General features: G+C 41.8%; 1 protein-coding gene across 2 annotated transcripts in view; it reads right to left on the bottom strand.

Annotated features, from left to right (window-relative positions):
• GPATCH8 (G-patch domain containing 8) overlaps nt 1-13174 on the bottom strand; it is a 114102-nt gene extending 100928 nt beyond the window's left edge. Inside the window, exon 1 of one of the 2 annotated variants that reach the window (XM_081804852.1) lies at nt 13035-13174. In XM_081804852.1, the coding sequence (XP_081660978.1) occupies nt 13035-13079 (45 nt within the window). In that variant the 5' untranslated portion in view covers nt 13080-13174. The remainder of the gene's footprint in view (nt 1-13034) is intronic. The other variant, XM_081804854.1, reaches the window with a different exon arrangement.
• Nucleotides 13175-24616: the final 11442 nt, after the last annotated feature.

The raw sequence follows: 24616 nt of genomic DNA, 5'->3' as shown, positions 1-24616 counted from the left end.
GATTTCCCCCGCTTCATTCCTCCCCTCCCGCTACCTTCTTCTTCTTCTTCTTTTTTTTTTTCTTAACATATCTTGCATTATTTGTCTCAGAGGTACAGATCTGAGACTCAACAGTCCTATCAGGACAATTCTTTAAAGATCACAACCAACAGACCATAATCTCAAATAGCAAAACACAATATTCAAGACCCTAAAGAGGTGATATTCTCCTCTATCTTCCTATGAATATTAAAGTTTAACATGATTTCCCCCCAAAATTAATGAAAAAAAAATTACTCATAGTCAAAGTCATTGGATCCAAGCTCTCTGATGAACAGTCAAATCAATTATTTAACACAAGGATTATACAGACTAAAGTTTTAAATCCTTTCTGATTTTTCCCATTTAAACTAGGTATGAGCCAAATTTAAAGTAGTTTTATCGTTGGCCATATACTGTACCACTCATGTCAGCCTTATCTTTTAGCACCTGGCTCTGGCTATTAAGCTGCATATTATGGACATTACTGTCTCTCTGCTTCAAATCTCCCCAACCAAAATTTATCTTTTGTACTGTATTTACCATTATTCCCTTAGAAACTGTCTAATGTCACTAAGGGGATATATTAACCGTTGCCCTACCTTATAACTCAAGTAACAGACTTGTTTATAATTTGGACTTTCTAAATTCAAAACACGTAATGATGCTGATTTTACCTGCCATAGACAAAAAGTGGTATGTTCAGCAGATAGAGCCATACGGGATAGATTCATATTCCATCTGTGAACAAACCAGTCCTCTTCTGTCACCAAATAAATGAGAGACTTTCATCTCTGCCGCCCTCTCCCTTACTCATTTCAAATAAACTAATTCTAGTATTATCCTAAACAATTCAGAAAGAAAATGTCTCAGGAGAATAAACCCTATCCAAAAAGCAATGAACATCCTTGGGGATTACTGTGTCATTTTATTAGTATACTTAAAATTTATTTCCACTTAGAAAGTGGACAGAAACATCAGTGTGGTCAACTGCTCAAAAACTCCAATTCTTCACTATTTTCATAATCATACAGTCTGATTTACAACAACTTTCAGTATACTATTATAAAAACCAAAGTTCTCTGAAGTCAGAGACAGCAGATATCAAATCACAACCATTTGCTAGCTGTATAACCTTGGGCAAATTATCAAACTGTCTAGGCCTAGGCCTGCTTCCTCAGCTGTTAAATCCAGATTATTACACTATAGCATTACTGCATAGGTTGTGAGGCTTAAAGAGGTACAAAGGGGCGCCCAGATGACTCAGTCAGTTAAGCGTCTACCTTCGGCTCAGGTCATGATCCCAGGGTCCTGGGATCAAATCCTGCATCGGGCTCCCTGCTCAGAGGGGAGTCTGCTTCTCCCTCTCCCTCTGCCCCTCCCTCCCACTTGTGCTCTCTCTCTCTCAATAAAATATCTTTTTAAAAAATAATAAAAAAATAAAGAGGTACAAAATAATAAATTATTATTTTAAAGCACTGTTGAAACCAGTCAATATCCAGGAGAAAAATTCATTTATTAAATTTAATTCTATGTAAATTAGCAGGAAAGATAATTGGCTAGCAATCTCAGCAAATAATTAAGAACTTGAAAACATGAGACTGGGTCAAGGGTATGAGGATATCATATACTAGTCTAAAAATATATGCACACCTGTTTGACATATCAAATTTTCTGGATAATTTGACTAGAACAAGAACGAACTGGTTTCCAATAAAAGCCCTACACTGAAAAATTAGCAACTTTAAAAAACCCCATAGGAAAAAAATCAACCTTTTTCAGAAATACATGAAAATACAGCAAACAATTCTTGAGGCATTCAGAAAGACAGGAAGACAATAAAGAATTTGTCTGGGGGCGCCTGAGTGGCTCAGTCAGTTAAGCATCCAACTCTTGATTTTAGGGTTGTGAGATTGAACCCCACATTGGGCTCTGTGCTCAGTGTGGAATCTGCTTGGATTCTCTCTCTCCCTCTCCTTTTGCCCCTCCCCCTGCTTGGTCTCTAATAAAATCTGGAAAAAAAAAAAGAATTAATCTGAAACCCATAGTAACATATTTCTTTTACCATTGGCTGGTATGATAGATCTCTATTGAGAAGTCTGACAAAACTTCTGCACTAGTTCACAGGAAAACAAGTGTATGTACAATGTTTCACATAAAAGGAAACACAACTAAAAGATGACTGCTGTAATTATATACAATACATAATAAAGTAAAACTATAACTGGCCATAATACAGGCTCATCTGAAATATCCCTCAACTGGCTTTATAGGATATCACAGAAAGTAATAGTTCAATCGAGATAATCCACAGTACAACAGGAAGCTAAGTCCTCAAATCTACATTCTTCCCAAGCTCTACTAAGCCTCTGCTTACATACTTGACTGTTAATTCAAATATCTGAGCAACTTCTAGGTGCCAGACCCTGGCTTGATGCTAGAAAAACAAATAAAACAAAGACTCCGCATTCAAGGAGTTCTAAGTCCAGAATGAGGAGATAAATTATAAGGAAGTATACAGTAAGAGAGGTAAAAACACAGTGGTTAAAGGCTGAGACGGGTCCAAACTACCTGAAAGCTACCTCTTCAACTTGCTATGTGATCTCGGTAAGTTTTTCATTGTAAAATGGGGATAACAGAACCTGTCTTACTGGGAGATTACATGAAATAATGGTGCACACAAGAGTAATAAGCACTCTATGCTGTTAGCTGCTACTATTACCAGTAAAAGTGCTATTACTGAAATATGACCAAAGTGTTGTGGGAGCACAAAAAATGAACTCAACCTAGGAAGATGTCAGGGCTGACACCAAAACTTTTATACTGATGAATATAAAAGTACAGTAGTAGGAATTCCAGACAGGTAAGAGCATATGCAAAAAACAAGAATTAAAAAAGAGCCTAGTGAGGCACCTGGGTGGCTCAGTCAGTTAAGTGTCCGCCTTCGGCTCAGGTCATAATCTCAGGGTCCTGGGATCAAGCCCCACATCCTTGGTCCTTCCCCTCTGCTCAAAAGAGCTCTCTCTCAAATAAATAAATAAAATTGTAAAAAATAAATAAATAAATAAGACTCCCAAGCATCTGGATGGGGCGCCTGGCTAGCTCAGTTAATGGAGCATGTGCCTCTTGATCTCAGGGTTATGAGTTCAAGCTCCACATTGGGTGTAGAGATTACTTAAAAATAAAAATCTTAAAAAAATCCAAAAAACAAAAGACTCAAGCATCTGGTGCCATTGTAACAGGTGTATGTCTTATCTTTTCCCTTCATTGTCCTGCCATTGTTCAGTTTTCTTTCATTAACCTGGACATGCTAGGCTCTTTTATTTCTTATTTTTTAAAAATTAATGTTGTGGTTTTTTTTTTTTTAAGATTTTACTTTTTTGAGAGAAAATGAGCAGGGGGAGGGGCAGAGGGAGAAGCAGACTCCCCAGTGAGCAGGGAAACAGAGTGGGGCTCGATCCCAGGACCCTGAGATTATGACCTGAGCTGAAGGCAGACACTTAACAGACTGAGCCACCCACGTGCCCCCAGATGCTCAGGAGTCTTAAAAGGCAAATTAGTAAGTTTGAATCTGATACTTAAGAAAATCGGGAACAACTGGGCGCCTGGGTGGCTCAGTTGGTTAAGCGACTGCCTTCGGCTCGGGTCATGATCCTGGAGTCCCTGGATCGAGTCCCGCATCGGGCTCCCTGCTCGGCAGGGAGTCTGCTTCTCCCTCTGACCCTCCTCCCTCTCGTGCTCTCTGTCTCTCATTATCTCTCTGTCAAATAATAAATAAAATCTTTAAAAAGAAAAAAAAAAAAGAAAATCGGGAACAACAGGAAAAGTCCTATCTTAGGAGTGTTCAAGGTTCAAATTTGAGTTTTCTGTGTGGCCTCTAATCCTCTCTGATCCTCACTTTTCTCACCTGTAAAAAGAGGGATACCGGGTTTATAAGTTACTTGGATTAGATAAATATCTCCAAAATACCTTGGCACAGAGCCTGGAATGTAATATATACCCAACAAACAGTAGCTGATAGTATCATCACTAGATATCACAGCAGTCAACTTCTGACGCTGCAATAGTCAAGGGTAAGTTTATATTACCCTAATTTGACAATATCCAGTAGAAGTACCATTCTCCTCTCCCATCTACTTTTTTACTGAAACAAATGAACAAAATGGACTGATTTTATCTTGTTTCTTATCCTTCATGATGCCATGCTAATACATGGGCACTCAATAAATGTTTGGGAAATGGAATTGTCTGGTAAACCTATACACAGTGAAAAAGCCACCAAGTAAGTCATAACTAAGTTTATAACACCAAGATGTTACCAGAAAAAAAATATATAATATTTAATGATAAACATTCCAACCATTTCCTACCAGTTAACTGGTAGAAAATGCTGCCATGTATTAAAGGGAAACAGTGCTCTGCATACTGTAGACAATACTAACACTCATCTCCTCAAAAAGAGGCCAACCTATATACCACAGCAAAAAGAACACTACAAAAAAAAAAAAAAAAAAATCAGAAGATAAAGTTCAAAACCCTGCTCTGAATTAGGCAAAGTAATTTATCTGGGCCTCAGTTTCATCATCTCTAAAATAGAGTTCCCACCTAATCTATCTACCTCACTGAGTTACTGGAAGAATTAGACAAGAATGTACCTAAGTGCACTTACTAAAGCATCACAGTATACAACTACACAGTATTACCATTCCTACATCCAGGTTAGATGATTTTACAACACCCTGATGTCTTAGTTCCCTAACTTCCTTTCTTTTTTTTTTTTTTTAAGATTTTATTTATTTGACAGAGGCACAGTGAGAGAGGAAACACAAGCAGGGGGAGTGGGAGAGGGAGAAGCAGGCTTCCCGCTGAGCAGGGAGCCCGACGTGGGGCTTGATCCCAGGACCCTGGGACCATGAGCTGAGCTGAAGGCAGATGCCTAACAACTGAGCCACCCAGGCACCCCTCTAACTTCCTTTCCTATGATCTTGTCCTCCATTCTACTTTAGCCATTTCACTATCATGGTCATTACCAATAACCTCAACTCTTCCATAATCTCTATTTCAAGCACTGTGCTCTACCAACCGTAACAGCTCATTCCCTCTAGTACCTCCACTCCAATAATTCTTTTGTTTTTAACTGAAGTGTAATTAACAATGTTATATTAGTTTCAGGTGTACAATACAATGATTCAACAAGTCTACACATTACTCAGTGCTCATCACAATAAGTATATTCTTAATCCTTTTTATATTTTCCCCATCCCCCACCAACCTCCCATTACTCCAACAATTCTTAAACTCCATCGGAGCCTAAAATCTGTTGATCCAACTTTTCCCTCTACCTCAAAAGTCCTTACTTATCTCCCACCAAGCTTACAATCACAGTCCATTATTATAATCCCTCTCTTGCCCCCACTCACATTAACTCTGGTTAATGGGGACTGGTTATCACAGCTTTAGCTGTATGTATAGCACATCTAACACAATTATATCTGAATTAATCTTCCAATAAGAAAAGCTGTTTTGATGTCTATCCCCTGTTTAAACACTTTAAATAGCTAGGACAGGGGCACTTGAGTGGCTCAGGTCACATGATCCCAGGGTCCTGGGATGAGCCCCACATCCTCAGGCTCCCTGCTCAAGCAGGGAGTCGGCCTCTCTCTCTCCCTCTGCCCCTCCCCCTGCTTGTGCCAGTTCGCTCTCCATCAAATAAATAAATAAAATCTTTAAAAAAAATAAATTGGGGCGCCTGGGTGGCTCAGTCATTGAGTGTCTGCCTTCAGCTCAGGTCATGATCCCAGGGTCCTGGGATTGAGCCCGCATCAGGCTCCCTGCTCTGCAGGAAGTCTGCTTCTCCCTCTCCCACTCCCCCTGCTTGTGTTCCCTCTCTCTCTGTGTCTCTCCCTGTCAAGTGAATAAATAAAATCTTTAAAAAAATTAAAATAAAAAAATTAAAATAAATTAAAAAGTAGCTATGACATTCCTGCTTAGAGCATTAAAATAAAACTTACTGTTGTAGCCTTAGCTTTCACTTTTTCCCTATGCTCAATGGTTTAATCATTGTTCAAAAAGAAAAAAACAAACAGTTCTGCTTGTTCCACTTCTATACCTTTGCCCTGGCTATTTTCTCTCACTGAATGCCTCCCATTCTTTTCCTTACAAAGATGTAATCCTATCGGGGTACCTGGGTGGCTCAGTAGGTTAAGCGTTTCCACAAGTTTCCTCCACAAACATACACATACTTCTTAGTACAACCACTATTCAAATATTATTTTAACAACCTTTTTAAAAATAAGTTTATATACTAGAAAATATTCTGAAGGTAAATATACCCCTTGGTATCTCTTGTGCAGACACCCTAAAGCAGTTATTAAACCAATTAAATTTTTAATCATTTTTGCTCCTTCTAAGATACCTCATAATTTTACTTACAGCTTTACTCATAGCAATAAGGGAAATTACTGACACCACAGCATATAATCCACAAGCATCAGCTTTAGCTTCTTGTACAGTCAAGACTTAAAATATCAAACTAATTTCTTGATTTTTGATCAGTACTATCTACAAAAGGGTGAAAAAGTAAGCTACTCCTCCCTCATCAACACTCGAAAATATTACCTGAACCATAAAAGTACTAACTTTTCCAACAATCATTATTTAAAATTACCAGTCACAAAACATGATCAATGATTTTTTTTCTATTGTAACTAAATCTGAAGAGCTGTTTTGTATTTCAATTCCATACAACAGAGATAAATTGAAATTCCTCTTTGAAATCAATTGTCACAGTGAGGATAACAAATAATTGAAACCTAATGAGACCAAATTATTACAAAGACACCTTCTGCTTGTTTGAATGATACACAACTCAAGATTTATCTTACAACACTGTTGGTAAAAATAAAAATTAAGTAACAGGAAACTACTATTTTGGCCCTAACTTTAATTTCTTACTATCTATGGCACTTACTAAAATATTATGTGCTATTAACCTATGTACAATGTCAAAGTAACTTTAGCTACTTTTTCTTCCATAAATTCCTATATTATGTATAATATACTAAATGCATTTGTTAAATCCCAAAGAAATCATTTAGTATAAGCATCACAATACAGTATATTCTTTCAGCGGCATGTATTTAAATTTTTGCATTGACTAATACAATGCATTAAGCACATTCAGATAGTTTTCCACAGTTAAATGGACAATTCACTTTTTATAACTGGAAAATCATTACAACATCTTCTGGTATCCACTGCAGTATCAAATCAATGACTTCTTTCAGTATTTGTGGTGGTCATTTGTAATTCCTTTGGTAATTAACCATGAGTCAGCTCTCACTTAAGGCTAAATGGCGATGCTAATATGAAAAGAGATTTAATGCCAGGCATACAAGCAAAAATACCAAACTGTTTCAGGGAAGGAATTTTAATAGAATTCAAGAACTGGATGTCTACCTCAAGCTGGAACCCATTTTCATTAATAAAATATTAGAAACTTATTAAGCCACAAGAAAAAAGATGAAATCTCTACATGGGTTTCAAATCCATAATTCAAGATCTCATGAACTCCTATTCCTTTTCAGAAAATGGTAATTTCTTTTTCTTTAAGCAAACTCCACGCCCAATGTGGGGCTTGAACTCATGACCCTGAGATTGAGTTGCATGCTGCACTGACTGAGCCAGCCAGGTACCTCAGAAAATGTCATCTCGGCCACAAGAAAACAGTCCTTTTTTCATTTTATCATGTACCCAAATAGATGGAAATTATATGGAAATATATCTCAGCTATGAAGCAGCAGAATCAGTATAGCTAATTATATATGTGTCTAAAAAATTTTTAAGTCACAAATTTTAGTTCTGGTTATATAATTTATCATAAAGACCTAAGAAAATGTGAAAAAAAATCTCTCTGTAGTACTCTAATGGGAATTGTGTCATACATATAGAAAAAAATGGAACGAATACAACAGGGACACCTATTTTTCTATAATGCTGATAGCACTAGAATAGCCCTGTAAATAATCAGCCTAATAATATATCTGTCTAGATTTGTTTCTTCTTGGTCTCAATGCCTACTTTGAAAACAAATAAGCATACTGTCACATGAAGCCCTGTGATCACAATTCTTGCCAACCCCATTCTCCCTCCAATGCAACCTATGTCTTCTCTGTGATGTTATTCCTTGAAATGTCCCTTTTCCAGTACCCTTTACCTTGAATATACACCTTTATCCTTCAAATAACCACCAGAGAACTTTCCCTTATGCTGACCTTACATGGTAACTCTTGAACGTCTGAAAATATACTAACCAATAATTTTGCATTTGTTAATAATCATGCCAATTTATCATCAGTATTTTGAGATCGGTACAGCCTTGGTTCCAACCCTTTCCACCTATCATAATATGTATGGGAAAGGGAGTAGTAATGATTTTGCGTAAGTTTCAGTATCCCAAGCAAAGAGCACATTGATTTTTCACAACTGGTGGCATCTCTTCCAGATGATGGGAGACCCTGGAAACAGAGATTAGAACACTTGCCCATGTGCCATCTCCAGCACGTCTGCATTAGAATGCCAACTTTATTACAAGATACCACACAGAAAATAATCACATGCTCTGTGTATTTTAAAACTGTAACCTTCTCATTTAATGATCTCAACTAAGAATTATCTGAAGGTCACATCCTGGTATCATATATGAAACACCAGTAATCTTACAAACATACTACATAAAAGTAATACATGACTTATTACTATTTACCATTATGATTACTTACATAGATTACAGAAAACCCTTGGGTAATTTTATTTTTATTATGAACTTTAAGACATTTGTTTCTCTCATTTTATTACTCAATGATCTATTATCATAGCTCTTTTTTGTTAGAAATCTAATGCAAAACACATTCAGAACAAGAAATGAAAGGCTACTTTATTTTTTTTGTCGGGACGCCTGGGTGGCTCAGTCGTTAAGCGTCTGCCTTTGGCTCAGGTCATGATCCCAGGGTCCTGGGACTGAGCCCCACATCGGGCTCCCTGCTCAGCTGGAAGCCTGCTTCTCCCTCTCCCACTCCCCCTGCTTGTGTTCCCTCTCTCGCTGTCTCTCTATCAAATAAATAATTAAAAAAAAAAATCATCAGTCCTCTGCAGGAACACGAACTGAAGAACATATTTCCTTACAGCATTCAGCAGCATCTCCATTAACAGCTGCACAACCACTTAACGCTAAGCAGTATATCTTAACACCTATGGTTGTACATCTCTCTACAAACAAAACTTTCTTTATGGAATCTGTAATTCAAAGTACTGAATACATCTATATCTTAAATTATACTATGTATTTTCCATTAGTTTGTGTAACATTTTAATCTGTGAACAAATATGCCTTAATCTGGTAAATGTAGGCAGAACTTGTGTCTCATTCAGAAATTGAGGTCAGATTCTTAAAGCAGTAGTCAGAACTTAAAACATTTAAAAAAAAATAAATACATCAGCCTGAATCACAAAGATTTCCAGAGATAAAAAAATCACTTAAAAAGACCGAACAAGGGGCGCCTGGGTGGCTCAGTGATTAAGCGTCTGCCTTCAGCTCAGGTCATGGTCCCAGGATTATGGGATCGAGCCCCACATCGGGCTCCCTGCTCAGCGAGAAGCCTGCTTCTCCTTTTCCCACTCCCCGTTTGTGTTCCCTCGCTCGCTGTGTCTCTGTCAAATAAATAAAATCTTAAAAAAAAAAAAAAAGACCACACAAAAGAATGTCTAAACTAAAATAACAGTTAACAATATATCCTCTATGATAGTGTAACTCATCATTGTCAGAAGTCTCCTTATAAGTCCTTGGGAGACCAACAAGAAACAGTTCTGGACAAAAGGGAACAGAGTACAAACTAATTGTACAACCTCTCTAAAAGCTCACTTATTCTTTGTAATCTGTAAGTTTATTCTCCGTATTTGATGACTCAATTATAGTTACATAAAATATGTAACTGCCAGTAGAGATAATGGTCATGAGCATAGGTTCAAGAGTCTTAAGAGCCAGGGTGTGAATCTAGGTGCTGCCATCTACTAGCTGTATGTACCTGGCCACGTTATTGAACTCTGTGCCTCAGCTGCCTCATTTGAAAACCCTCGTAGGGTTACTGTGAAGACTATGAGATAATACACATAAAGCGTGTAGAATGGTATCTGTTTATTGTTAAAATAAAGTTACTGAAAATGTTTAAATGTATGTCCCTGATGATTACTCCTTATATTCATAAGTGCTTCAGGTGGCATGCCACCGTTAATTAAGCTCCTCACCATATTACACAAAACACCTTTGAAACTTCAGGTGTTCACAAATAACTGAATCCACCTCTGACTCAATACCAAGTTCAAGATACTACAAACTCTCCAAAATTTGCAAGTGACGGTAAATTGGCAAAGAGTGAAATTTTATAATTCTTAATTATCTTGCCAAATTAAAGCAAAGAAAATGACAGTCATCTAGAACTTACCAGAGAAGATGCACAGAAAAATTTCTAGTGCTGTAAGAAGATCTGTTTAAAGCAACAGGATCCATGCACTGTTTGGAAACCTACTTTGGATTTGTTTTCAAGTGTATTCAATGGCTTCACCTCGTTTATCACTCAAACCTTAAAGGAGGTCACATTTAATTTTAATAACCCAACCTTAAAATGTTTAAGATATACTATGTACAGGAGCATGCTATTACATTTCCTAATAACTTTAAATTGAAGGACATCATTAATGAAAATCAATATTTTTCCTTTCATTAAAACATCCAGGAAAAAAAAAAAAACAGAAAACATACTACTTTAAGCATTTCTAATTTTTTTTATTTATTGTAGTTGACTACTTCATTTTTAAATGGATGCTTTTTAGAAATGTTAGTACAATAATTTACAAAAGTTTTAACATCTTCTAATTGTCTAAAAGGTATTCATTCCCAATACCCTATTTTACCCATAATACTAGGAGATCTGAATTTTAGAAAACCAACATTTTCCTGGCTGACCCAATACTGCAGGAGTTGGTTATTCCAACACACAAGCAGGAAATAAAATATGTGTACTATCTTCAAAGGACTACCAATCAGGTTTTAGATAAACCCAACTAAAGCACCAGACGAGAAAGTCATCTTACTTGAAAAGGTAGAGGCTTTCTCAATTTCTTGAGGTGACAGCATTCACAATCTGCTATCCAGTTTTCAAATTCTTTCAAGGCCCTGAAAATCCTGCTTAAGTCTGCTGAAACTGTGGTTGACAGCCATTTTCCCTCAAAACTTAATTGTCCATATTATTTATTTCCAATTTTATTAGGTCACCTTGAAATTCTCTCCTCTGCAAAGCACTTGAGGATTTTAGTTAACATGTCTCTTTAAATATTACCAATAGGGACGCCTGGGTGGCTCAGTCGGTTAAGCGTCTGCCTTCAGCTCAGGTCATGATCCCAGGGTCCTGGGATCGAGTCCCGCATCGGGCTCCCTGCTCCGCGGGGAGCCTGCTTCTCCCTCTGCCTCTGCCTCTCTCTCTCTCTCTCATGAATAAATAAATAAAAATCTAAAAAAAAATTAAAAAATTAAAAAATAAATAAATAAATATTACCAATAAAAGCCCACACATCTTGCAGCCTACTTACGTCTTACGGTGCTCACTTAAAAAAAAAAAAAAAATCTCTCTCGGGGATCAAATGGCTATATAGGAACTGCTTCAATTTCCCTGCACCTGCATTATACTCTTAAATACCTTGAGATCCTGTATTGTGCTGCAGCTCTACAGCAAGCGCATGATCACAAGGCTTTTTTCAACAGCCCCCAGATCCCTTACTGCTGCAAAACTTCTCACAAGCGTTCCATGCACTAGACTGTTGTTGAACTGCTTTACCTGTTTATTTACCGACCCCATCATCTCGGGAAATTCAAACCCTTCAAACTGCCTTCTGAAACATATCTAGACTATCCCATGTTATTCAGAGGAAGATCTGCAGCGGGATAAAAACTTGAGTTCTGATGTTCATCCCCTGACCCAAATTGCTGTTGCCAGGATATGCGGTAGTAATGCAGTGGTTTCTTTGAGACTCTGAGGATGTATTTTACCCTAGAAACAGCCAATCTCTACACTAAATTCCTTTTAATCGCCGAGATTTCCGCGGTAACAATGCTCAACAGGAAGGTATTTTAAACAACTGAAAGACGAGTTATTCTAATTTGGCCTTTATTTTTTCCTCGATAATATCTGCCATCACAAGGACATTTTTCCATACAGCATTTGCAACTAAAGAAAGAAAAAAAGGAGCTTCTGGCGCTAGTTATCACACGCTAAGGAAGTCCCTTATCATTATGCTTAAAAAATCTTTCGAGGTAGGATTTGGGGCTAAGCTTCCATCGACCACAGTCCTATAACTTACTCTTTTCCAAGCAAGATGAACAGCCTCATAACAACAGCAACATTTACGCCTAGGGAAATCTCAATTGTTTGACCAACCAAGAAGGCGTCTGATAATTAAAGGACCCTTTTTCCATGGGAGGAAATGGAAAGACAGACAATGAAAGGGACTTATTCTAATAAGGACAGACGAAGGACGACCCCAAGAAGAGCCCTGCGAGCAAAACCCAGGGGTTCGGAAGCCCTGGTCTCAGCGACACCCGCCCGAAGCCCTCCCAACCCATCCCTCTTTTCCCCCGGGAGCCCGCCCGGCGCCTTCACAGGCCCCGCGCACCCGAGAGGAGCACAGTCCCCAGTCTGCGGCCCAACCAGGCTCCCGAAACCCGCCCAAGCAGGCCGAAGCCGCAAACCCGGCGGCCTGAGTTTAACAGGTAAGAGAATACGAGGTGAGAGGAGATGCGGCCTCGCCTCAAGCTGGGAGGCCCCTGGAGGAATTGGAGGCGGGAGAAGAGCAAGCCGGTTCGTAAGCCGGGGCAGAGCTTGGAAGGAAAAGAGCTAGGAGCGGGGGATGAGGACGTCCCAGCTCTGCCAGCGCCTTCCCGGATTCTCGGCAACGCCCGTGTTTACCTGAAAGTCTCGATCCTCGTTGAAGCGGGAGAAGCGGTCCGCCATTTTGCCGCCTTCACTCCTCTCAGGACGACGCTCTCCGGTTCGCTCCTTCCCTCCCGCGACACCCGCCCCCTCGCTCCCCTCCCCAGTTCCCCGCCTCCTCCCACGCCCACCCGGCGCGCGCAGGCGAGGGAGGGAGGAAGCGAGAAAGCGCGTCTAGAAGGGAGCCCCGTCGGCGCAGGCGCTTTTCGGCCCTGGAGGCGGAACCTTCCCTTAAATCCCCTCTCCGCTCCCGGCCCAGAGCGACCCCGGCGGCCGCGCGTGCGCACTCGCGCCGGAGAGCTGCAAGCGCTTCCGGAGAGAAAGGTTACAGGGGCACAATACGTTTGGGTCCGGATGTTTTCCACCTGCTGATTTCCCCGACTACGATATGTTTTCTTGCCCTCTTGTTTCCCTGTGTGTGTAGAAGCCCATCCTGTGCTTTATTCACTAAATAGCAATGTAATGTACTGGTTGAAAGCGCGGATGTTGGAGCCAGACTACGTCCTTTCGAATCCCAGTTTGCCCTGAGGATTAAACGGCAAACGAAAAGACCCCTTCTCTCATGGGCTTACATTCCAGTGGAGTAAATCAGATACATAGTAAAAATAATTACATAACTTTAAATGTTGACGAGTGCTACAAAAAATAAAACAGTACAGTGATGAGACCTCTGAAATGACCTTTGGCCTTTGAGGAAAAGCAAGGGGCAAGGTTCCACCCCCACCTCCCCGCAGCCTTGGAGCAAAGGGAACGTTAGACCCACAGGCCCCTTGAGGGCTAAGAGTTGCCATTTTTAAGATATTATTAGAGTGACTATTTTTCAAGAGACCAAAGTTGATCCAAATCAACTAAAGTTCTCTGGGTTTCAGTTTCTTTTTTATAAAATAAGGAAATTGAATTTGGTAATCTCTACTGCCCCGGCCCCGGCAATGACTGTGTGGGTTATGATCCAGATTTTTCCATCCTATGGCTTTCCTGAGCACCCCACCCGGCCCTCCAGCTCCCTCAGCCAAAATACATAAAACACGTAGGAGGGGTCTGAGGACTTACCTGCTTTTGGAAAGAGCAGTTGACAGAAATCACAAAATGGAAAATAGCCCTTACCCTACCCTGAGAGTCAAGTGGAATGTAAATTTTTGGAAGGATGTGTATCTTCTCTTCCTTTGTTACCCTCTGCCTCATCCAACCCCCAGTCCAAGCTGAATACAATTGTAAGCAATGAAAAGAACTAAGGAGAGGCAGAACACAGACTGTAAACATTGTAAAAAGATTGAGGGTAAATGTGTCAGATTGAATCACATGGATACACACGACACATTTACCTCTTCTCCCTCTCCCAGCCCTACTAAGGTGACTGATGGGGTCATGATCCCAGGGGCCTGGGATTGAGCCCCCATTGGGCTCCCTGCTTGGCCAGGAGCCTGTTTCTCTCTCTCCCTCTGCATTCCCCCTGCTTGTGCTCTCTGGCTCTCTCTATATCTGTCAAATAAATAAATAAAATCTTAAAAAAATAAAATAAAATCTAAAAAAAACAAAACAAAACACTTTGGAAGCTAGAAAGCAAAGATAAATGGAAATGACTTTAGTAGAATAGAGAAAACAAAGTCCTAGAGTGGGGAAGTTAGGAAACAAGTTGACTAATGCTAAGGTGTACCACAAAGATTCAGGAATTGGAATCACTAGGTACCAAAATGAGGGTGTGGATGGAGTTGAAAACAGGACTTGTTACAAGGCAGTTTAGAGAGCAGTCAAACTCTAAATCCCTTTCCCACCCAAGTTGTAAACTGGAGGGTTCTCCTCTGAAAAGACTAAACAAAGAGACTCTAACATATCTGGCACGGATAAGGAAAGAGATACCATGCTGTAAATGGGAAGATTTGGTAAAAGCTAACATTCTGGTCAGAGAACGCTTCTTCCAGCTTAGTGGGAAAAAACCTACCCATACCAAAAATAGGAGTGGAGTCTCCTCAACATATAAAGGTCATGTTCCAACCCAGATATCCCACAGAAGAGTCTGTCATTCTAGAATCCCCATCCACACAGAGCTTCCACTCAGCTGTTATGTATGAATGGGTAGCCAAAAATAATCAGACATTAAAAGAAACCTGTAAGATAGAAACACCCCCACCCCAAAACAAAACAAAAAAAAACAGCAAGGAGAATTCAGAGGAACCAGAGATAATGGAAGTAATAAAAGGAGCCATCAAAAGAGGGGCGCCTGGGTGGCTCAGTCGTTGGGCGTCTGCCTTCGGCTCGGGTCATGATCCCGGGGTCCTGGGATCGAGCCCCGCATCGGGCTCCCTGCTCCGCGGGAAGCCTGCTTCTCCCTCTCCCACTCCCCCTGCTTGTGTTCCCTCTCTCGCTGTGTCTCTCTCTGTCAAATAAGTGAATAAAATCTTTAAAAAAAAAAAAAAAGAAGCCATCAAAAGAATTGTAATCAATACCCACAGAGATATGAGATTACCTCAGGAAATAAGGGACCACATCAGGAAGCATTGGATGCCAAAAAAGAATATTCAGAGATTAAGAAGTAACTTTTGAAAGTTAAAATGTCTTAAGCAGAGGGGCGCCTGGGTGGCTCAGTCGTTAGGTGTCTGCCTTCGGCTCAGGTCATGATCCCAGGGTCCTGGGATTGAGCCCTGCATCGAGCCCCGCATCGGGCTCCCTGCTCAGTGGGAAACCTGCTTCTCCCTCTCCTGCTCCCCCTGCTTGTGTTCCCTCTCTAGCTGTCTCTCTCTGTGTGTCAAATAAATAAATAAAATCTTTAGGAAAAAAAATGTCTTAAGCAGAAATGAAAAATTCAATAGAAGAGTTAGGAAATAAAATTGCAGAAATCTCCCAGAAAACAATAAAAAGACACCTTCATTCAAGGTCAATTAGATTATATAAGTCCTCTGCTGCAACCCTCCAGTGGCTTTCCCTGTCATTCACGCTAAAGGCTATCATCACCTCACCTCTCAGACCTCATTCCTCTCTGCCTGCTGTGGCCTTCCTCTCTGGGCACACTGACCTCCTGGCTATACCTTGATCTCACAGGCCTGCTCCTATGTCAGCCTGCCCCACTTAGGAGCTACGTATATGTTGTTCTTTCTGCCTCATTCTTTTCCAGATATCCACCCACATGGCTTGCCCCCTCATCCTCTGGTCTTTACTTGAATGTTAGTTTCTCAGTAAGATCTTCCCTGATCACCTGTTTAAAATCACAGAGCTCAGTATTCTGAACTTCCTAGCCTCTTTCCCTAATTTTATTTTTCTCCATAGTACTTACCACTTTCTAATATGTAATGTAAACTCCATGAAAGCAGAAATTCTTTCAGTTCTATTCCCTTCTGTATCCCTAACCCCTAGAATAATAAATGACACGTAATAGGCACTAAATATTTTTTAATAGATGAGAAGAAAAATAGGAAAAACAGATAAGAAAATATAAGGATCAATTCAATATCTGGATAGCAGAGTTTCTAGAAAGAGTGGAGAAAAAAACGGAAGGAAGAGCATATTAAGAAATAACATGTAAACTTTTTCTGGTTCTAAGGGCCTGAGTGTCTAAATTGAGAGGGCCCAGCACAATGGGTGGAAAAATAGCTTGCTGCCAGGTACAGCATTGTGAAATTTCAGGACACATGAGATAAAAAGAAGCTTTTACAGGTTTTCAAAGAGGAAAAATAAGTCACATATGAAGGATTGGGAATTGGAATGATCTTTTTCTCCAAAACACCAGACTAAGGGGTAATTCCCTGAAAATTCTGAGAAGAGGGTTTTGAACCTAGAAATCTATATCCACCCAAATCATTACTCAACCGTGAAAGAGGAAAAGGACATTTAGACCTGCAAGCTCCCCCAAAAATCTATTTTCCATGGACTCTTTCTCTGGAAGCCACTAAAGAATGCTCTGCAGCAAAACAAGGAAGTATAACAAGAAAGAGGGAGACCTGAGATCCAGAAGTCAGAGATCCAACCTGAGAAAGAAGTGAAGAGAATTCCCAGGGTGAGCGTGTAGTCATTCCAGGATGACAACTGTGTAGCTGGCCTAAAAACACCCAATCCAGATGAACACAGGAGGACACAGGAGAACAGAGGCCCCAGGAAAGTTGTTGCCAAGCTAGAAAGAAACCTGATGGAATACTAGCAGGTCTGAAAGAGACGTTTAGACTTCTCCAAAGTGTTTGGAGGGGAAAATCAGTGACAAGAATATAGAAAACCAAGGGGTGCCAGGATGGCTCAGTCGGTCAAGTGTCTGCCTTCAGGGGCTCCTGGGTGGCTCAGTCGTTATGTGTCTGTCTTTGGCTCAGGTCATGATCCCAGGGTCCTGGGATCGAGCCCTGCGTCGGGTCCCTGCTCTGCAGGAAGGCTGCTTCTCCCTCTCCCACTCCCCCTGCTTGTGTTCCCTCTCTCGTTGTGTCTGTCAAATAAATAAAATCTTAAAAAAAAAAAAAAAATGTCTGCCTTCAGGTCAGGTCATGATCTCAGGGTCCTGGGATGTAGCCCCCTGCTCAGTGGGGAGTCTGCTTATTCCTCTACTCCCCCCCCCACTTTCTCTCTCTCTCAAATAAATAAAATCTTTTAAAAAGGGAGGGGCCGCCTAGGTGGCTCAGTCGGTTAAGCATCTGCCTTTGGCTCAAGTCATGATCCCAGGATCCTGGGATCAAGCCCTGCCTTGAGCTCCACCTCGGGCTCCCTGCTGAGTGGGGAGCCTGCTTCTCCCTCTCCCTCTGCTGCTCCCCCTGCTTGTGCTCTCCCCCTCTCTCTGTCAAATAAATAAATAAAATCTTAAAAAAAAAAAAGAATACAGAAAACGAAGCAAATAAGGAAGGAAGGAAGGAAGAAGGAAGGAAAGAAAATTAACCTCAAGGGAGAAAATTACAAGAAAAAAATTTTTTTTTAAGATTTTATTTTTCAGGGGCACCTGGGTGGCTCAGATGACTAATCATCTGCCTTTGGCTCAGGTCATGATCCCAGGGTCCTGGGATGGAGCCGAACATCGGGCTCCCTGATAGGGCGGGAAGCCTGCTTCTCCCTCTCCCACTACCCCTGCTTGCGTTCCCTCTCTCACTGCCTCTCTCTGTCAAAAAATAAATAAAAAATATATATATATATAAAAAGAAAGAATTAGGGATGAGATGAATGAAGAAAAGGGACTGCCATTTTTCCTAGAAAACCATGTAGAATAGTTTGACTTTTTAGCCTATGGATATATATTACTTCAATTAGAAACAAAAATTCAATTTGGTGAGGGGCGCCTGGGTGGCTCAGTCAGTTAAGCGTCTGCCTTCGGATCAGGTCATGATCCCAGGGTCCTGGGATCGAGCCCCACGTTGGGCTCTCTGCTCAGCGGGGAGTCTGCTTCTCCCTCTGCCTGCCACTCCCCTGGCTTGTGCTCACTCTGTCAAATAAATAAATAAAATCTTAAAAAAAAAATTCAATTTGCTGATTTAAAAAAATGTCCACACCAGTCAATTCTCTGTTCTTTCACTTATTGGAGGGCTAAGACAACATAGAAAAGAGACCAAAACAGGGGCGCCTGGGTGGCTCAGTCGTTGGGCGTCTGCCTTCGGCTCGGGTCGTGATCTCCAGGTCCTGGGATAGAGCCCCACATCGGGCTCCCTGCTCGGCGGGGAATCTGCTCCTCCCTCTCCCTCTGCCTCTCCCCACCGCTCCTACTCTCTCTCTCTCTGTATCTCTCTGTCTCAAATGAATAAATAAAAAATTCCTTAAAAAAAAAAAAAGAAAGAAAAGAGATCAAAACAATCTGGTACTCAGATTGTTCTATATTTGGCCAAGGAGAACAGTCGTTCAATATTTTAAAAGTTTATCCGTATTTAGCAGCCTTTGGGGGGGGCGGTTACTATCTGTCATGCATGCACCATGCTGACAGCTTCACATACATGATCTCATCTGATGCTCACAGACAGCCACCCTATGAAGTAGGTATTATGATTAGCTTTTTTCTCATTTTCCAAGTGAAGAAACTGAGGCTTATATGAATTTACCCAAAGCCAAACTCCTAGTAAGAAGTGGAGTCTGGATTCAAGCAGGGTCGGCCTGGGTCAAGAGCCCCCACCTCTAAACCTCCACTCCCTGACACCAGACCAGATATTTGTCCAGTGGGAACTGGCATAGGGAAAGACCAGCACTGTGAAGGTTGAAGCTGATGGCTGATGAGAGCAGGAGAAGGGCAGGGCACTGAGGGCAAAGGAGGAAAGAGCTAGGGCAGGCTTAGGAGGCCCTCCTTCCCTCCAGACCTCCACACCCCCGTCCTCACCCAAGGTTAGACTTTTGGTAACCAAATGGCAAGAGTGGGATTGATTGATGAGTCCCCACAGCCTGCAAGGGTGTAGGGTCAGTAAGTATGGATAGAGGGCTCTGTAGGAGAAGGAAAATATCTTTTCCTCTACCTTTGTAAGTTCTCCACTGGAAACCCTGTAACAAAAGGCAGATTGACGAGACAAAAAGCATATGGATTTATTTAATGTAAGTTTTAAGTGACATGGGAGCTTTCAGATGGAAATGAAGACCCAAAGAAATAGTTAAACCTGAGTGGCTTTCCGCTAGGTTTGATGGAGGGTAGAAAGCTGTAGACAGATATGATAGGATAAAGAGTACCAGATAAATATTGTAAACTGAGAGAAATGTAGCAAGGCCTGTTCATTCAGATTCTTCCTTGTATCCCTCAGTCTTCAGAGATAAGGGTGCTTCTTTCCTCCAGGTATAGAGAGAGCACTTCTCACATGACAGTTTTATGACCTGCTTCAGGGCGTTAGAAAACCCTTTGTCCATCTGCCATGTCTTGAATTCCTTTAGCTTGAAATATTCAATATGTCACAGTGTCATGTTTGGGGGTAGCATGTCCTGGACTCCATCAGCTGGAACCTGCACATTGTGGAAGGCACAAATGTGGGTAACTTTTATTTACCTGTTTGTTTGGCTTTGCATGGTTGGGGGAAGGTGCCTTGCTTATCTGTGAAATCAGACTTTTGTTCCTTTCTCATCATGGAGAGAGACATTTGGGATGGTGAAACCAAGAGCTGTCTCTGTTTGGGCCCTGTGGACCCAGCTGTGTCTCCTGAGGAGTCCCGGGTACAATGTGAGGGAGAGCAGGTCCCTGGTGGCTACGTGAGGGACTGTCCCTGGGCCCTTCCTAAGCTCCCTCCCACTGCTCCTTCAGGGAAAGGTAAGAATAACTCATACCTTCATTTCAAACTTTCTCTGATAATCCCACCAATACTGTAAAATAGCTGTTACTATACAGCTTCCACCATTTTGTGGAAGAGGACATGGAGGCTAAGGCATGTAGAGTCACTTGGCCACAGTCATACATGTAGTAGGTGAAGAGCTAGAACCAGAACCCCATATCCTTCCCATTTCACCACTGCCTTTCTTAAACTAATAGCTTAAGTAGCACTTACTCCACATTTTAGTATTTACATGCAATTTATGGGTATTATTTCATTGAATCTCAAAATAACCCAACTAGTTGATAACAACATTATCTTTATTGGGCAAATGAAGAGGAAAGGCTCAGAGGGGTCAAGTAATTTGCTCTTGATCACCCAGCTACTGAGATTCAAATGTGACGTGTTCATCCCTGCTCACACGTAGCAAAGACAGGAGCTCAAGTGTGTGAATTGGGACAGAATTTAAGACAGTGGAAAGAAAGCAGCCTATGGTATTTGCAATGCCCAAAGGCATTCAAATGCAACTCAAAAAAAAAAATAGGGGAGCCTGGCTGGCTCAGTTGGAGGAGGACATGACTCTTGATCTCAGGGTTGTGAGTTCAGGCCCTCCAAGGGGTAGAGTTTACTTAAAAAAAAAAAAAAGTTGGGGAGGTGCCTGGGTGGCTCAGTTGTTTGAGCAGCTGCCTTCGGCTCAGGTCATGATCCCAGAGTCCTGGGATTGAGCCTGACCTCGGGCTCCCTGCTCCCTGCTCAGCAGGGAGTCTGCTTCTCCCTCTCCCTCTGCCCCCCCCACCTCGTGCTCTCCCTCTCTCTAATAAATAAACAAAATCTTAAAAAAAATTTTAATCTTTAAAAAAATAATAATTTTTTTTAAATTTTTTTTTTAAAGATTTTATTTATTTATTTGAGACAGAGAGAATGAGAGACAGAGAGCATGAGAGGGAGGAGGGTCAGAGGGAGAAGCAGACTCCCTGCCGAGCAGGGAGCCCGATGCGGGACTCGATCCCGGGACTCCAGGATCATGACCTGAGCCGAAGGCAGTCGCTTAACCAACTGAGCCACCCAGGTGCCCCAATAATTTAAATAATTAAACAAACAAACAAAAAACCCCTGCTAGCTGTAGGACTCCTCTACAGTGGGTGGTCAGTATGCTACACCAGCTTCCCGGAGGGCATTCTTCAGCACATTTATTCCTTTATTCATGAAACATTTATCGTGTGCCTAGTCTGAAGCTCTGAGTGCTGGAGATACAGAAGTGACTTGGCAGGAAAGGTCCTTCATTGAGTTTACGTTCTGGCAGTGGGGGGAAGTAGGGAGAGACACAATACACCAAGTAAACAAATGAGATCATTTCAGAGGGGGCCACGTGCAGAGGAGATATGAACACCCAGTGATGTGATACGGGGGGATGTGATTGAGAGGAGCTGGGTGAAGCTACTTTAAATTCAGTGACAATGCCGCAGATGTAACATTTGAGCTGAGAGCCGGGTATTATAAACTGGGGCCGACAGTTCCAAGTAGGGACAGGGCCGGTAGCACAAGGCTCTGTACTCAGAAGGGCTCCACCCTTGGGTTAATGCTCCACACTTGGTTCAACCCACCCTGAGTTTAACTGTTTCATCTTGAAATTCTTAATAACTTTTGAGAAAGTGCCCCACATTTTCATTTCCTACTGGGCCCTGTAGCCAGTCCAGGTGAGAGGAACCACAAGGAATGGGGGAAGAGGATTTAGAGGTGAAGTGGAAAGGGAAGCAGGGACCACCTCACTGAGGGGGGCCGTGAAGTCACAGCAAGAAGCTGGAGCTTACTCCACACACAAGGGAAATCTTTGACAGATTTGAAGAGGAGGAGCAAAGTGACCCTATTTACATTTTCCAGAGGTCCATCAGGAGTGCCTGGTTGGCCCAGTTGGTAGAGCGTGACTCATGTGACTCGATCTCAGGGTTGTGAGTTCAAGCCCCACACTGGGTGTAGAGCTTATTTTAAAATAAATAAATAAATAAGAGAGATCCATCATTGCTTGTGTAAAATACGGATTGTCAGGGGGCAAGAACAGAAGTGGGGAGATCAAATAAGCTGCCATCGCAGTAAACTCCATGGTGGCCATCTGGACTAAGATGGTGACGGTAGAGATGGAGAGAAGGCAATGTAAGATAAATTTTGAAGAATTGGCAAGAAGGAAATGGATTAGATGTTGAGGATGAGGAAAAGGGTGGAATCAAGAGTGACTTCCGGGGGTACCAGCTGGCTCAGTCGGTAGAGCATGTGACTTTTGATCTCAGGGTCATGAGTTTGAGCCCTACCTCATCAGGTGTAGAGTTTACCTAAAACAAACAAACAAACAAACAAAAACTTCCGGGTTTCTGGTGTGAGTAACTAGGTGGAATGTGGAAGCATTTGCTGAGATTGGGAAGGTTGTGTGGGTGGTGGACAAATTTGGGAGGGTATCAAGAGTTGTATTTTATTTATTTAAAGCTTTTGTTTTTTAAGTAATCTCTACACCCAACATGGGGCTTGAACCCACAGCCCCGAGATCAAGAGCCCCAAACTCCACTGCCTGAGCCAGCCAGGCACCCCGAGAGTTGCACTTTAGACACGCTAGGTCTGAGATGTCTCTGAGAATTTAAATGGAGATGAAAAAAAGAAAATCAATTGTCTATACGGATCTTGACTTTGGAGGAGATTCTCAAAATGGGGTCAGAATAACAAGGGAGTGCTTGTTAAAAATGCAAACTATGGTGCCCCACCCCAGTTCTGCCAAATCAAAATACCAACCCCACCTCCCAAAACATGATTCTGATGCTCATGAAAATTTGAAGCCAACTGTTCTAAGAATTTCTAGAAGGCAAAGGGCCAAGGCATTCTCCTTCCCTCTGCAGATTCTCCAGGCTGAGTGATGAAGTAATCACTTCGTGAGACTTACTGAATATTTAACCTGACTATTATCTGTGCTAGGACATTTAGTAAAAATGGCCTGTGATCCCCAGGACAACCCAGACGTTGGGGGAGACACACATTAGGTAGAATTATTAATGTCCACTGGTCAGGTGTGGGGATAGGAAGGAACCTGTAAGAAGCACAGTGTGGGGGGCGTCTGGGGGTGCTGTTGGTTGGACATCCGACTCTTGGTTTCCACTTCAGTTGTGATCTCAGGGTTGTGGGATTGAGCCCCGCATCTAGCACCACATCAAGCCCAGCGTGGAGTCTGCTTAAGACTCTCTTGGCCCCTGGGCGCCTGGGTGGCTCAGTTGGTTAAGCGACTGCCTTCGGCTCAGGTCATGATCCTGGAGTCTCTGGATTGAGTCCCGCATCGGGCTCCCTGCTGGGCAGGGAGTCGGCTTCTCCCTCTGACCCTCCCAACCCTCCCCCCTCTCATGTGCTCTCTCTCTCAGTCTCTCTCTCTTAAATAAATAAATAAAATCTTTAAAAGACTCTCTTGGCCCCTTTACCCTGCTCGGGCATGTGCATGTGCACGCATGGGCTCGCTCTTTCTCTCAAATAAATAAATCTTAAAAAAAAAAAAAAAAAGCACAGTGTGGGTTCAGAGGTGCAACTCCAAAGAAGTCAACTCTCCTTGACAGGGGAAGATGTTGAAGATCTGAAATAGATTTTTTCCTGTTTTTTTTTCTCTCTTTATTTTCATTTCTTTTTTCCACATATCATCATAAACAAGTTTACGTAGACACTTCAGTGTAATCATATCTTCCACACCTTGTTTTGTGTGTTTTTTTTTTTAAATCTTTTTTGTCTTCTTTTAAAACTTGGCTTTCCCTCTCCTTTTCCCCCAACCAGGTAGCCCACATCTACAAACCAGTTTGTATGCATCCATTTTTTATTCTCATATAATTGTATACACACACGTATAAATATATATGTAATATTTTGTTGGTAGTTTTAAAGACAATTGGTACAGCTCTCATTCTTTTTTAAAGACTGCTTAAGGGCGCCTGGGTGGCTCAGTCATTGGGCGTCTGCCTTCGGCTCAGGTCATGATCCCAGGGTCCTGTCTTATTGTGAGTGGTTTATTTCACCTAGTGTAAATGTCCTTAAGGTTCATCCACGTTGTTGCATGTGTCAGAATTTCCTTCCTTTTTATTTTTATTTTATTTTTTTAAAAGATTTTACCTGTTTGACAGAGAGTGACACAACGGGAGAGGGAACACAAGCAGGGGGAGTGGGAGAGGGAGAAGCAGGCTTCCCGCCGAGCAGGGAGCCCGATGCGGGGCTCGATCCCAGGACCCTGGGACCACGACCTGAGCCAAAGGCAGACGCCCAACGACTGAGCCACCCAGGCGCCCCTGAAGCCAGAGTCTTATTTCACATTAGCCTGAACTATAAGACACCTGTCAGGGGCACCTGGGTGGCTCAGTCGTTAAGCGTCTG

The sequence above is a fragment of the Leptonychotes weddellii genome, chromosome 15 (assembly GCF_054177405.1).
Source record: "Leptonychotes weddellii isolate Sample4059 chromosome 15, ASM5417740v2, whole genome shotgun sequence".
NCBI lineage: Eukaryota > Metazoa > Chordata > Mammalia > Carnivora > Phocidae > Leptonychotes > Leptonychotes weddellii.
Note: the sequence above shows the minus strand (reverse complement) of the source record. Positions and strands in the feature narration are given on the sequence as shown.